Genomic DNA, 16019 nt, shown 5'->3' on the forward strand with positions numbered 1-16019 from the left:
TTTATTTCTGATAGATAGTTAACGTCTTCTTGTCAAATTCTTTTCCATTTACTTCTGAAAAGCACACTTATTCCAAACTGTGTATCGCCATCTCCTCTTGAGATATATAGGTAAAGTGTATTTTCCCATATACCAATCGTTTTGATAAGTATATATATATATATAATATATATATATATATATATATATTATATATATATATAGATAACAGCATATAACTTCTATTTTAGTTCGCACTGCCTATTCTGACAACTACTGCAGATGTTTTTGTCCCCTCACCGGAATTTACGGGAAGCAGGTGACTTGCGTGTGCAAATGTGGTGCCTTCTCTCTCTCTTGCGACCTACCAAGACTCATTGCTTCCATGCCACTATGCGTCATCGCTGTTATCCGCGCAAAAGATGGACATACCGGCTATTAGGTAGGTGGTCATAATGTTGTGGCTGATCAGTGAACAGTCGCCATGTTGTTTACAACGTTTGTGGCATATTTACGGTGTGAATGGTCAAACCCGACGACTAGTATAGCAAAATTCCTTTGTATCCCTGTCTTCCATTCTCTCCGTACTACAGAGGTCCAACCACTCATCATTATTAGATTTCTGTCTCCACTTTCATACTGAGTTAGACGTTCAATATCTTCTTCTTATGCTTTCTCCAGCCTCTCATCTTCTGCTCTTGATATCGGTATGTATAACTGAAGCATTGTTATTGGCGTTTCTTTGCTGTCGATTCTGATGAGAATAATCATGTCACTGAACAGTTCGCGGTAGGTCAGTATCTGACTTACTTTCGTCTTGTAGTGACCTCTACTGTTGTCACCATGATGAAGTGTGGAGAGCAGCGGAGTCGGTCAGTCGGCGCGCTGGGCGCAACGCTTCACAGGCTTGGTCATGTAGCTCGTGTACTGCGATGTAAAGATTAATCACAAAGACTTGGAAGTCTGAGTATTCATTTCTACTGCTTTGAGGCAATGGCCGGCCGGGGTGTCCGAGCGGTTATAGGCGCTACAGTCTGGAACCGCGAGACCGCTACTGTCGCAGGTTCGAATCCTGCATTGGGCATGGATGTGTGTGATGTCCTTAGGTTAGTTAGGATTAGGTAGTTGTAAGTTCTAGGGGACTGATGACCTCAGAAGTTAAGTCCCGTAGTGCTCAGAGTCATTTGAACCATTTTTTTGAGGCAATGACGTGATGTCGGGCAGGGGTTTAGCGAATGTTCTCTACTTCTCCAAGCTCATCGGTAGTCTTCACCGCTCTCTGTTTCGCAAGAATAGCCTTCATGGCTCCAGCTTGTTGCTTTACGCCATATCAGCAGCCTGATAGTTTCCTTGTGAAATTTTTACTCTCAAACTAAATCAAGCTGAGTTGATGGCTATCACCTGAGTCATTTTGCTGTGTTTACATTTCAAGTTCCCCGCTCGCGCAAGGAGAGACAAGTTCTTCCGGGTTTGCTCCGTTTGCCACTATATTTAATAATTACTTTGTGCTTGTTTGTCTATTTGAATGCAGCACGAGGCGTTAGCCTGGCTTCGAGATGTCTGGAGAGCACATTGAGAAAATCTTACATTTGTCTATAACACATTTGTGTTGTGTAATACTGTTATGTAGACTTTCACAACGTCTTCATTTTTCATAATAAAACCGTTTAATAATACTGATAAATCTTCTATACAGTGATATAGAGGGACGAAATCAGAATGTTTTCCTAGTGTGTACTTTCTATCTGATTTAGTCTGTGTTCCAGACATAGTCTTAATCAGAACAGTATGCCTTTCGTGGGTAACAGTTTTAGTGATTAAATTATCCAAACGTGATTTATGACCTGTCCTAAGAGCTTTTTTTTGTCAGTACATCTCATCTTCCTCATTTGCTTGCCAAATTTCACGAATCTGCGAAATACCTTTCTGGAAGAAAACTCCTGGAAGAACAGATGACACAAAGAAATCGTTTGGCCGTAGCCTCGTGGTTGTTTACTGAATGAATCTGTCACTCTGTGACAGAGGGTGTACGGGTTTGAGCTTTGAGCTTCGTGGCAGATAGAAACTGTGCATTTTTTGAAGTGGAAGAGAGATTGGTAGGAGTTAAGCTTTGGCCGGGGTAGGGGGGGAGGGGGGGGGGGTAGGTGCGGAAAGAGTCTTTCCTGGATTGCTCAGGCAGTAAACGCACTACTCACAGTACATATGGCTCCGAGTTAAAGTTCCATTTATAAACACAGATCTAATCTGCCTGGATGTTATATTCGTCTTGTCCCAATCAATTTACCGAATTCGGGAGAACGATAGTTCAAATCCGCTTCCGGCCATCCTGATTTAGGTTTTCCGTAACGTCCCAAAATCGCTTCAGGTGAATACCAGGAAGGTTCCGTTGAAAGGTCATGAGCGATAGCCTTCATCATCATTCCCTAATCCAAGCTTGTGCTCCGTCTCTAATGACCTCGTTGTCGACGGGACGTTAAATAACAATTTTGTACTCCTCGTTCTCATTTCAGTCAATTAATACGCATCTTACTTTGCCTGAATTAGAATGTCCTGAAGCAAAACTGTAATGGTCAGTCATAAAACACAGTTTTCCACATCAAATCGTTGCAATGGATAGAAGATAACAATTTTTTTCTGTTTTCTCTTTTACTGTAGATCACGTCTTACAGTCGTAATCACTCATTTATGTCACAGACGTTAAGAATTTTCATCTTAGTGGGAACATCTTTGTCATCACAGAAATCATTCAGTGTACCTGTAAGAAGTGAGATTAACGGCTAGCATCCGATGATTTTGCATTAAATTTCTTATACATGAAGAATTTAATGTTCCATACAGATACGTACTTCAGTGGATTTAAGTTCGCATTTCAAGAAAACCCCCCTGAACGGATTACAGTGTAGTCACCTTATAGGGTGGCATTTCATTTATTTCAATGTCAACAATACCGTTTACTTCATTTTAGTGAAATAATTGCAATTGATCTTATATCTAATGTTTCTGAGAGGAATAATAATCTGGACTCCTATCATAACTGAAATGAACTGCATAAATTAATTAAATTTATTTAGATCCATATTCCAGAAATTTCTTTCGCAGAACATAAAAATTTTAATCGAATATCAAACGGATTAGTAATATGTTGGTAAGTATTGGCAAATTTTTTGGATTTTTTTTAAGGGAAGGCCGATAGAAGTGTCGACACTGTCCCTGAGGGTATCTGACGATGAGGTGCGGTCAGAGTTCTGCGCTGGGCGGCTTGGTTGCCTCGCAAGGCCGTCCTGGATCCGGCTCCAGGTTGATGCCGCGCCGTGACCTAAAGGTCTTGCACTCCTCGACGCGACCATACCTGCTGCAGCGTTCGTCCAGCAGAGGTCGGCATGGTCGGCCGTACTCTAGAGACGATATCGTCGGAACTGGCTTGTGCTCCTCCTGCAACAAAACAGACTTTGCTATTTGTGCTTGCCTTCCTCATTCCTCATTCTACACACATCAAAAAAGTTTTGCATCACCCCAATTCCCAGAACTCCTGATGATAGACGTTGACTGTGGATATTGTATCACAGACACAATTCCATTGACTGTTCAGAGATGTCACTAAACCCGCCTATTAGACGGAGGGGATCCGACAGCCGATCAGTTACAGACATTCCGCCAGGAAGGAGGTTCACGGTTCGTGTTGTCTGTAGTTCAACCATGACTAGACGGTCAATACCGCTGTTGATCTCGTCCGCATTGTTACTTTGTGCCAGGAAGGGCTCTCAACAAGGAAAATGTCCAGGCGTCACGTAGTGAACCAAAGCGATGTTGGTCGGACATGGAGGAGACACAGAGAGACAGGAACTGTCGATGATATGCCTCGCTCAGGCCGCCCAAGGGCTACTACTGCACTGGATGACCGCTACCTACGGATTATGGCACGGAGGAACCCTGAAAGCAACGCCACGATGTTGAATAATGCTTTTCATGCAGCCACAGGACGTCGAGTTACGACTCAAACTGTGCGCAATAGACTGCATGCTGTGCAACTTCACTCCCGACGCCAATGGTGAGGTACATCTTTGCAACCACACCATGCAGCGCGGTACATATAGGCCCAACAACATGCCGAATGGACTGCTATAGGACTGGCATCACGTTCTCTTCACTGAGGAGTATCGCATACACCTTCAACCAGACAATCGTCGGGAGACGTGTCTAGAGGCAACCCGGTCAGGCTGGACGCCTTAGACACATTGTCCAGCGAGTGCAGCAAGGTGGAGGTTCCCTGCTGTTTTGGGGCGGCATTAATGTGGGGCCAACGTAAGCCGCTTGTGGTCATGGGCGCTGTAACGGCTGTACGATACGTGAATGCCATCCTCCGACCGATAGTGCAACCATATAGGCAGTATACTGGTGAGGCATTCGTCTTCATGGACGACAATTCGCGCTGCCATCGTGCACGTCTTCTGAATGACTTCCTTCAAGATAACGACGGGTGGCCAGCATGTTCTTCAGACTTGAGCACTATCGAACATGTCTGGGATAGATTGAAAAGGGTTGTTTATGGACGACGTGACCGACCAAACACTCTGAGGGATCTACGCCGAATCGAGGGAGTGGGACAATCTGGACCAAAAGTGCCTTGATGAACTGGTGGATAGTATGCCACGACGAATATAGGCATGTATAGAGGACGTGCTACTGGGTATTAGAGGTGCCGGTGTGTACAGCAATCTGGACCACCACCTCTGAAGGTCTCGCTGTATGGTGGTGCAACATGCAATATGTGGTTTTCATGAGCAATAAAAAGGCGGAAATGATGTTTATATTGATCTCTATTCCAATTTTCTGTACAGGTTCCGGAGCTCTTGGAACCGTAGTGACGCAAAACTTTTTTTTTTGATGCGTGAATATAATCGATGCAAAGTTCCCCCCACCCCCCTCAGCATCACCAGCCAGCCTGCTGCGAAGGCGAACACATGGTATTGCACTTGAATCACATTCCTGCAGCTGACACACAAAATTATTTAATTTAATTAACTATATTTCAAGGAAATTCATTTTTAAATACGAAAATTTAACCACGTAAGCGCTCTATTTGTAATTAAGAAATGTAACTGATGTAAATTACGTTAGTCAATCAAGATGGCACTGTAAATGCTTTGTAGGATAAACGGCGTATCCGAAGTTGTTTGATAATGTAGTTAGCAAAATTACAACCAATTTTGTACTAATTTCTACGCAGCCGTCGGACGAACAGGGAAGAGTGTTGTAAATTGGAAATTTGTGGAAAGTTCTGTGGGAGCAAATTGCTGAGTTCATCGGTCCCTAGTCTTACACACTACTTAATCTAACTTAAACCAACTTACACTAAGGAGAACACACACACCCATGCCCAAGGGAGGAATCAAACCTCCGACGGGGGGAGCCGCGCGAACCGTGGCGAGGCGCCTGAGACCGCACGGCTACCACGTGCGGTAAGAGTGTTGTAGCTAGACGGTAGTTTTATGCTCGGTGCTTCAGTATAGCGACTGATTTTAAAATCACATGAAGTAACGCGCACTAGACACGACCACAAGCAGTTTCTGCCGTTTTGTACAGTTTTTGTTGTTTACAGACATGAACTTGTGTTTTGCGTAGCATTTTTAATATTTCTTGTTCTACACATTTAAGAGATGTATAATATATTAAAGCTAATTGGAATATGTTGTTGGTGATTCAGTTACAGAATTTTATAGCAAATAAAATTATACACATTTTTAAACCATTTGTGTAGTGCGTGTACGGTAAGGCCATGCGCCATCCGTCGTGTACCATCTTGTTCCTTGAAACATTTACTTTTTTACTACCAGAAACATGATAAATTTGCAAATTAAATGAGTTTCAATAGTACATTAACAATCGTATTTGTCTTGAACAGGAAATATTTTACTTAGTTTGCAATAACTTCAATTTCAAAATGTATTTAACTTGTAACTGGTTTACGATTATACTTCTGCTGAATTTCATTTCACTTTATGACAACTGGAGGGTAGTAGAGTAATGCATCCGTGGTCTAGGGTTGCCGGGACAGTAGCTCAGTGTGTTCGGTCAGAGGGTTCCTTCCCTTCTTATATAAAATACACTGAATGAAAGGATCAACTTCAACTTCAATGGGTGTCAAGCGACGTACGCCCCGAACAAAAGGAATGGACAATAACGAGCAAAAAGAGATAAAAAAAGGGGGTAGCGACTTTCATTAATAAGCAAAACGTCCTAGGTCCCGGGTTCGAATGAATCCTACAACCGTTTAAATTTTGAATCAAAATTATCAGCAATGGCGGTCGAAGATTTCCGCCATAAGAAGGCACCCTCAGTCATACGACCGTCTTGCCAAAGAGGGAGGACGAGCGGATAGAGGTTCAGGGTATTTCTCTTGCCCTTGTGGAGGGAAATTGTCCCTAAAGGCGGTAGAATCAGTAATGATCAATGACGTGAGGATGCAGAAGGCAGTGGAAACCACTGCATTAAAGACACAAGTTTATCCACAGGTCATATGGCCTGTAATTGAAAAAGTATCATGATGATCTCTCCATTGGATCTCCGGGAAGGGATTGCAAAGGGGGAGGTGACCGTGAGAAAATACTTATAACCAACAAAAGTGTAGCGCTCTAGGAGTCTCGGCTTGGAAAGTCAGAAGTTTGGATATGGTAGGGAAGCTAGAAAATCTGGAAAGGGAAATTCAAAGGCTCAACCTAGAAAAGGATTTCTGGTCAGATGATAACAGGGTAATATCAACTGCTGCAAAAAATGGTATAATGGGAGTAAATTTCGTTACGAATAGGAAGGTAGGGCAGAGAGTGAGTTAATGTGAACATTCAGTGATAGGGCTGTTCTCATCACAATCGGCAGGAAACCAACACCTACAACAGTACTTCAGGGGATGCATGCCGACGTTGCAAGCAGAGGATGAAGAGATAAAGTATGTAACTCAGTACGTAAAGGGAGAGGAAAATGTAATAGACATAATGGAATGGAATGCAGTTGTAGGGGAGGGAGTACGAGAAAGAGTTATAGGAGAATATGGGCTTTGTAGTAGGAACGATAGAGAAGAAAGATTAATTCAGTTCTGAAACAATGAAGAGATATGCTTGAAGTTCTTTGAGGCTATAGATACCGTGATAATGAATAACTCAGCAGGCGGTATAGTTGAAGAGGAATGGACATCTCTAAAGAGGACAATCACAGAAGTTGGACAGAAAACCGTCGGTACAAGGAATGCAACTGGGAAGAAACTATGGATAACAGATGAAATACTTCAGCGGCTTCAGAAAAATAAGGAATACAGAAATACAAGTCACTTATGAACGAAATAAATAGGGAGCTATGGCAGTGGCTGCATAAAAAATGCGCAGAATTAGAAAGAGAAACGATTTTTGGAAGGACGGGCTCAGCACACAGAAAAGTGAAATCAGCATTCGGTGAAATTAAAAGGAAAGACGGTGACATTAAGAGTCATAGAAGAGCGGATAGGTGGAAAGGAAAAATTGAGAGTCTCTGCGAGAGGGAGGACAGGTATATGATAGAAGAAGAGACAGGAGTCGATACGGAAGATAAAGGGGATTCAGTATTGCAATCAGAATTTAAAACAAAGTTCAAATAAGGCAGAGGGGATAGATATTATTCCATCTGAATCTCTAAAATGATTGGGGAACTGGCAACAAAACGACTATTCACGTTGGTTAGTAGAATATATGAGACTGGTGGTATACCATCGGACTTTCGGGAAAACATCATCCCACAATTCCTCAGACAGCAAGAGCCGATAAGTGCGACAATTATTGGACTTTCAGTTCAAGAACTCATTCATCCAAGTTATTGACAAGAACAATACACAAAAGAATTGATAAGAAAACTGAGGATCTGTTAGATGATCAGTTTGGCTTTAGGAAAGGTAAAGACACCAGAGAGGCAGTTCTGAAGTTGCTGTTGATAACGGAAGCGAAACTGAAGAAAAATCAAGACATGTTCATTCGATTTGTCGACCTGGAAAAAGCGTTCGACAATATCAAACAGTGCAAGATATTGGACATTCTGAGAAAGACAGTAAGCTATAGGGAAAGACGGCTAACATACATTATGTTCTAGAACCGAGAGGGAACGATAAGAGTGGAGACCAAGAAAGAAGTACCCGGATTAAAAAGGTTGTAAGACAAAGAAGAAGTCTTTCACCCGTATTGTTCTATTTATACATCGAAGAAATAATGAGGGAAACAAAAGAAAGGTTCCAGAGTGGGAGTGAAATTCAGGGTGAAAGGACTTCAATGATAAGATTCGCTAATGACTTTGCTATTCTCAATGAAAGTGAAGAAGGATTGCAGGATACGTTGAATATAATACAGAATATGGATTAAGAGTAAATAGAAGAAAGACGAAAGCAATGAGAAGTGCCAGAAATGAGAATAGTGAGAAACTTAACATTACGATTGGGGATCACTAAGTAGACGAAGTTAAGGAATTCTCCTACCTAGGCAGCAAAATGACGTATGACAGATGGAGCAAGGAGGATGTAAAAAGTATGCCAGCACTGTTGGAAAAGACTCTCGTGGCCCAGAGATGTCAGCTAGTACCAAACTTAGGTCTCCCCTTGAGGAAGAAACTTAGAATGCACGTTCGCAGCCCAGTATCGTATGGTAGTGGGAATCAGACTGTGGGAGAAACAGAACAGAACAGAATGGAAGGCTTTGAGATGGGGTGCTACAACAGAAAATTAGGTGGATTAATAATGTAAGAAATGTGGAGGTTCTCCGCAGAATCGACGAGGAAAGGAACATATGGAAAACACTGACAAGAAGAAGAGACAAAATGATAGTACACCCGTTAAGGCATCGGGTACTCCCATGGTACTAGAGGGATCTGTAGCAGGTAAAAGTTGTAGAGGAAGAAAAAGGTTGGAATACATCCGGCAAATAATTGATGATGTGGGATGCAATTGCTGCTCTGAGATGAAACGGTTGACACAAGAGAGGAAGACTGATTACACAAAAAGAAAAAAAGGGTGGACTAACAATGTAATAGAATCGTTTTCAAATATCAACAGAACATCAATTGTCCCTTGATATATGAGCATGTTGCACTTTTGAATACCTTAATTTTCTGGAGTAATTTTTGCAATTTCAGAGAAAGGCTGGAGCACATAAAAAGTGAATGCCATCATTTAAAAAAGGAATAGGAAAATATGTTACACCACTATTATGGACCTGGCTAGAGGTGAAAGACCTGAGAGTGTCCCAAGGTGCAACCGTCTGCCCTACAGTAGTCAGCTGAGAGGAACGACTGCAATGAGAGAGGCAGCGAGACAGTATTTTCCCTCACTCCTCCCCTTTGGGGCTTCCCATGATGTTTGTCGTAGCGTTGTCACTCTCAGTCTTGAGTTTTATTCTTCAAAGTTTAAAGTCTGCTAGTTCTTTTCAATTTTTATTCACGGTACAGAAAAAGAGGAAAATTCTAGTGAAACGCGCATACAGACATCATATATACATTACAAACAGGAAATACTAGAAATTGGAAAGGGACGAGGTAACCATAGTATTGAAGAAACGCTTATCTTGACACAAAAGCGCATGTAATTAGGTACAAGCATTAATAAATTATTATGACAGCATCTAACATTACCATGTACACAAACATGTAAAAATTTGACCGATATAATTTCGAAGGTATCAGTACACTGAGGAGTTGAGAAGATTGAACGTATGCTGATGGGATGGAAAATGTTACACCATGGATATCTTGACTAAAAAATGGTAATTCTATGCTACTTAAACATGTGGAATAAAATTTCATAGATTGAAGAGCCTATATTCAGTACAAGAAGAAAAGCCATTACGAAAATTAACAGTCGCATGCGTACATACTAGCTATCGGGTTTATCTGATGTTCTGATAGTTTCGTCAGGGGTGTGATAGGACCGCTGTTATTTTCCATATACACAAATGATCTGGCGGACAGGGTAAGCCGCAGCAGTCTGCTACTGGTTGCTGATGATACTGTAGTGGGTGGGAAAGTGTCGCCGCTGAGTGAGTGTAGAGGGATACGACATGACTTAGACAGAATTTTTGGTTTGTGTGGTGAATGTCAGCTAACTATAATTGTAGAAAAATATAAGTTAATTCTGATGAGTAGGAAAAACAAGCCCATAATGTTCCAACACAGAATTAGTAGTGTGTTGCTTGACACAGTCACGTCGACGAAATATCCAGGCGTAACCTTGCAGAGCAGTATGAAAGGTAGTGAGCATGTAAGGATTGTAGAAGAGAAGGCGAATGGTAGACTTCTCTTTATTGGGAGATTTTTTTGGAAAGTGTAGTTCATTGAACAAGAAAAGTGATATACAAAAAAGATGGAAAACATTCTTTTCACAACTTCTCAACTGCAATGACCCTCACTCTTACTCTAAATTGGAAAAACCTGACACAGTTGATACAGCTGATACAGTTACTACCCCATCAGTAATTGAAATACAGCAAGCAATAAAGAAATTAAAGAATAACAAGGATTGTTGCGAAGACCAGATATACGCTGAGTTATTAAAGAATGGAGACCCACAACTGGAATTAGAAATACAGGCGTTAATAGAAACAATTTGGAAGACAGAAACCATTCCTGCAGGTTGGAAAACTGCAATTGTGTGCTCCACATTTAAGAAGAATGATACGCTTGTCTGTGATAACTACAGAAAAATTGCCTTACTGGATGTCACCTACAAAATCTTATCGAGCTGCCTATTAAACAGGCTGATTCCAATAACAGAAGAACTGATTGGGGACTACCAATGCAGTTTCCGCAGAAACCGATTCATATTAGATCACCCTAAGACATGTAACTGAGAAGGCGTGGGAATTCAGTGTAGATGTCCATATATTATTCGTATATTTTAAAAGGCTTATGATAGCATACACCGACAGGCACTCCTAAATATAATGAAGGAATTTAAAATACCACCAAAATAAATCAAATTAATTAAAATGTGTGTAGACGAAACTTTGTGTCGCATAAAGACAACGGTAGGAGGAACTAAAGATTTTAAGGTGTACACTGGACTAAGACAAGGGGATACCATTTTACATATTTTATTTAACCTTGTCCTAGAGAAGATCGATAGAGAATTTTCTAAAATCAGTCCACAAGGGATCCAGCTACAGGATGTGAACATTCCAAGAATTGCCTATGCAGATTATGTAGCACTAATAAGTAGTTCCAAAAGAGAATTAATCAGAATGATGCAAAATTACTACAAAATTGCTGAGAAAACAGGATTACATGTTAATGAAGAAAAGACAGAACATCTGCCCATAAGTAAAAAAACCAGAAGAGATGCACCTCTGACCGTAGATGGATTCAATTTCAAGACTGTTGACCACTTCAAATACCTAGGAAGTCTTTTTAGTAATAACAACAGAACAGATATACAATTAGATGCACGTTTATCAACATCAAATAAGACACATTTTAGTTTCATCAAAATTCTAAGAAAAAGATCACTTAGCAGTAACTTCGCTTATATCAATCGACCATTATACCTGTTTTGTTATATGGATGTGAAACATTAATATTTACAAAGAAAGATGAAGAAAAACAGTTAATGTTCGAAAGAAAAATACCAAGGAAAAGTCTTGGACCTGTACACTACGAAAATAACATGGATTGGAGAATAAGAAGAAATGAAGAATTAAGAGGGCTGTACAAACACCGTAACATCGTCAAAGTGCTCAAGAGAAGAAGGTTGAATTGGGCAAGCCCTATAGCAGGAATGGCAGAGAACAGACTACCTACACTACTGGCCATTAAAATTGCTACACCAAGAAGAAATGCAGATGATAAACGGGTATTCATTGGACAAATATATTATACTGGAACTGACATATGATTATATTTTCACGCAATTTGGATGCATAGATCCTGAGAAATCAGTAACCAGAACAACCACCTCTGGCCGGAATAACGGCCTTGATACGCCTGAGCGTTGAGTGAAACAGAGCTTGGATGGAGTGTACAGGAACAGCTTCCCATGCAGCTTCAACACGATACCACAGTTCATCAAGAATATTGACTGGTGTATTGTGACGAGCCAGTTGCTCGGCCACCATTGACCAGACGTTTTCAATTGGTGAGAGATCTGGAGAATGTGCTGGCCAGGGCAGCAGTCGAACATTTTCGATATCCAGAAAGATCCCTACAGGACCTACAACATGCGGTCGTGCATTATCCTGCTGAAATGTAGGGTTTCGCAGGGATCGAATGAAGGGTAGAGCCACGGGTCGTAACACATCTGAAATGTAACGTCCACTGTTCAAAGTGCCGTCAATGCGAACAAGAGGTGACCGAGACGTGTAACCAATGGTCCCCATACCATGACGCCGGGTGACACGCCAGTGTGGCGATGACGAATACAGGCTTCAATGTGCGTTCACAGTGATGTCGCCAAACACGGGTGCGACCATCATGATTCTGTAAACAGAACCTGGATTCGTCCGAAAAAATGACGTTTTGCCATTCGTGCACCCAGGTTCGTCGATGAGTACACCATCGCAGGCGCTCCTGTCTGTGATGCAGCGTCAAGGGTAACCGCAGCCGTGATCTCCGAGCTGATAGTCCCTGCTGCTGCAAATGTCGTCGAACTGTTCGTGCAGACGGTTGTTGTCTTGCAGACGCCCCCATCTGTTGACTCAGGGATCGAGACGTGGCTGCACGATCCGTTACAGCGATGCGGATAAGATGCCTGTCATCTCGACTGCTAGCGATACGAGGCCGTTGGGATCCAGCATGGCGTTCCGTATTACCCTTCTGAACCCACCGATTCCATATTCTGCTAACAGTCATTGGATCTCGACCAACGCGAGTAGTAATGACGCGATACGATAAACCGCAATCGCGATAGGCTACAATCTGACCTTTATCAAAGTCGGAAACATGATGGTACGCATTTCTCCTCCTTACACGAGGCATCACAACAACGTTTCACCAGGCAACGCTGGTCAACTGCTGTTTGTGTATGAGAAATCGGTTGGAAACTTTCCTCACGTCAGCACGTTGTAGGTGTCGCCACTGGCGCCAGCCTTGTGTGAATGGTCTGAAAAGCTAATCATTTGCATATCACAGGATCTTCTTCCTGTCGGTTAAATTTCGCGTCTGTAGCACGTCATCTTCGTGGTATAGCAATTTTAATGGCCAGTAGGGTGGAATGGCATTCAGAAGAACAATACATAGAACGAGAGGAAGTGGGAGACCAAGAATCAGATGGCGGGGTAATATTCGGAAGGACACAACTAGGATGAACAGCAACAGCAACTGGACAAACATCGTATTGGACAGACAGAAGTGGAAGAGCCTCTCAGAGCAGGCATCTGGTAGATAAGGCCCTGGCCACATGTAAAGTAATGTAAAAGTAAGTAGTTCATCTGCAAAGGAGACTGCCTATAGGGCACTAATGCGACTCATTCTTGAGAACTGTTCGAGTGTTTGGGATCAAAATGGTTCAAATGGCTCTGAGCACTATGGGACTTAACATCTTAGGTCATCAGTCCCCTAGAACTTAGAACTACTTAAACCTAACTAACCTAAGGATATCACACACATCCATGCCCGAGGCAGGATTCGAACCTGTTTGGGATCCGCACGAGGTCTAATTAAAGGAGGACATCGAAGCAGTTCAGAGCCGGGCTGCTAGATTTGTTAGCAGTGGGTTCGAACAACACAAAAGTGTTATGGAAATGCTTCGGGAACCCAAACGGGGTCCCTGGAGGGAATCTTTTCGAGAAGCACTATCTATAAAATTTAGAGAACCAGCATTTGATACTGAGTGCAGAACGATTCTATTGCTCCCAAGGTACATTTCGGATAAGGACCATGCAGATAATATTAGAGATTGGGGTTCGTACGGAGGCATATAGATAGTCGTTTTTCCCTCGTTCTGTTTCCGAGTGGAACAGGAAAGGAAATGACTAGTGGTAACACAGGGAGCCCTCCACCAAGTACCATACGGTGGCTTGCGGTCTTTGAATGTAGATGTAAATGTCGGTGTTTTTAGAACTTTTCAGATTGGGATCACAACACTTCATCCGCAGAGGACGTGCACGTTCAACTTACTGCCATCTTTCGGACTTCGAAAGACATTGAATCATTGGCATTACATGGTAATACGATATCTACATACATCACAGGTAGTTTGCTGTGGTGCAATGATTGCAGAATGACTGGCCACGAGATGCTCTCCTAACGGCAGTGTGACCACGAGAGTCGGCACTTGCCCTTTCAGAAGAACGCAACCGGAAGAAGATCGTGGGATTTCTCTACTGGCCCTCACTACCGGATGGATGACAATAGTTGAAATACAGGCAGTGATTAGTGGCAGCATGTCACCACGAACCGGTGGAAACAGATTACTGGCAACACGGATTTACATGCTGTAGCGCCAGCGTCAACTGGAGCAATGAGTCGTATCTGTGGCATTCAGCGACAAGTCCTGTATCTGTTTGTTGCGCTAAAATTGATGCCATCTTGTCCGTATACGACCTGGTGGGAGGCCGCAGGAAGCAGTGATTCTTAAGATCTGTACCTCTCTTAATCGTAGAATCTTGGAACAGGGAGATATTGAACATGAAAATAAAAGTGATCCGGCAGTTGTTGAACGGTGGTCGAATGCTCACCAGTGTGTGAGAAGAAAAGTAAACCCTGTTGGCATACCCTTCATGATGGTAACAAATTGCGTTTGTTAGCAGCGTAGCGTAAAACCACACACAGCAGTCCACATCACAAATCCCTTGAACAACCTCTGGGTCTTTGGTTGGCCTGCCCAGTCACCTTATTCGTCACCCACTGGCTACGTCTACAGTGCGCTCGAAATATTTTTAATTTTATACCGGCCTCCAGTCAGCAACCTTCATTAAAAACACACCATGCGTTTTAGACATGGCAAGAAGTTCTTCAAGATGACTTTCGATGGCCGTACGCTTCATGCGTAATGGAACTAATCATCTCTCCTGTCTCTCTCTTCTTCTATCATAGTATATGATACTTACATTAAACTTATGACGCGATCCAGTGGAAATAATTTTTATTAAAATAGAAATTAATCTCATATTTTTCATAAATGTCGCTAATACGTGAAAATAACACATGATTTATTACGAGATTAATTTGAAATTGTAATTATAATTTAAATTTACTGTCATTATTTCTATTTGCATGAATTACTCTGAAAACATTTGGCCAGAAGTAATAAATGTTATTAAACTCTTTGGTTGTTAAAGACCGGTGTATTTAATAATCTCTGAACTGCGGCTTTATGCATCACTGTACTTGTTCATTTGCGTATAAAAGGCAATAGCAACTGAGTTACCGCGCAAGCAATTGGAAGACGTCTGTCATAGGTTAGAAGACTGAAATGCATGAAGTATCTGTCATGAAATTGTGATGTTACAGATTGGAAACCAAACTTTGGAACTATGTTGAAAAATTACTTGAAAAAATAAGAAGGGTGGATAAAAATTTATTACGCAGCAGATGCCTCATTTGTCAACAACAGAAACCATAATACCTACTAGACGAGAATGAATTATACATCGATTCATAATTTCGACTAACATCTATGAACGATAATGATCTAAGCAGAAGAAATGAATTAAAATTTCTGCTGTGAACGGGACTCGAACCCGGCTCTTCTTGCTTATTAGGCAGAAATGCTAACCATTACACCACCACAAGACATTTCTGCCTACTAAGCAAGAAGACACGGGTTCGAGTCCCGGCCGCAGCACAAATTTTAATTAATTTCTTCTGCTTCGATCATTATCGTAGATAAGGAAGAGACTTAAATGTCTCAGGGAAACATTTAATTATAAGATCTAGAACATCTATGAGAATCAAATAAATATATTTTTTAGTTTTTTTGAGTATCATTACGAACTTTCTTCTCGCTTAAAATGGATGCACACACTTACTAATACCATTTCTAAAAATAAACGTGCAACAGTACAGTTTGTCATTTTTAATAATAACAGAAAATAGGTTAGTGATAC

General features: G+C 41.7%; 1 protein-coding gene across 1 annotated transcript in view; it reads right to left on the reverse strand.

Annotated features, from left to right (window-relative positions):
- Positions 1-3157: 3157 nt before the first annotated feature.
- LOC124798905 overlaps positions 3158-16019 on the reverse strand; it is a 71217-nt gene continuing 58355 nt past the window's right edge. The window contains exon 3 of the mRNA XM_047262435.1: positions 3158-3411. Within this exon, the coding sequence (XP_047118391.1) occupies positions 3217-3411 (195 nt within the window). The 3' untranslated portion in view covers positions 3158-3216. The remainder of the gene's footprint in view (positions 3412-16019) is intronic.

The sequence above is a fragment of the Schistocerca piceifrons genome, chromosome 5 (assembly GCF_021461385.2).
Source record: "Schistocerca piceifrons isolate TAMUIC-IGC-003096 chromosome 5, iqSchPice1.1, whole genome shotgun sequence".
Classification (NCBI taxonomy): Eukaryota; Metazoa; Arthropoda; class Insecta; order Orthoptera; family Acrididae; genus Schistocerca; species Schistocerca piceifrons.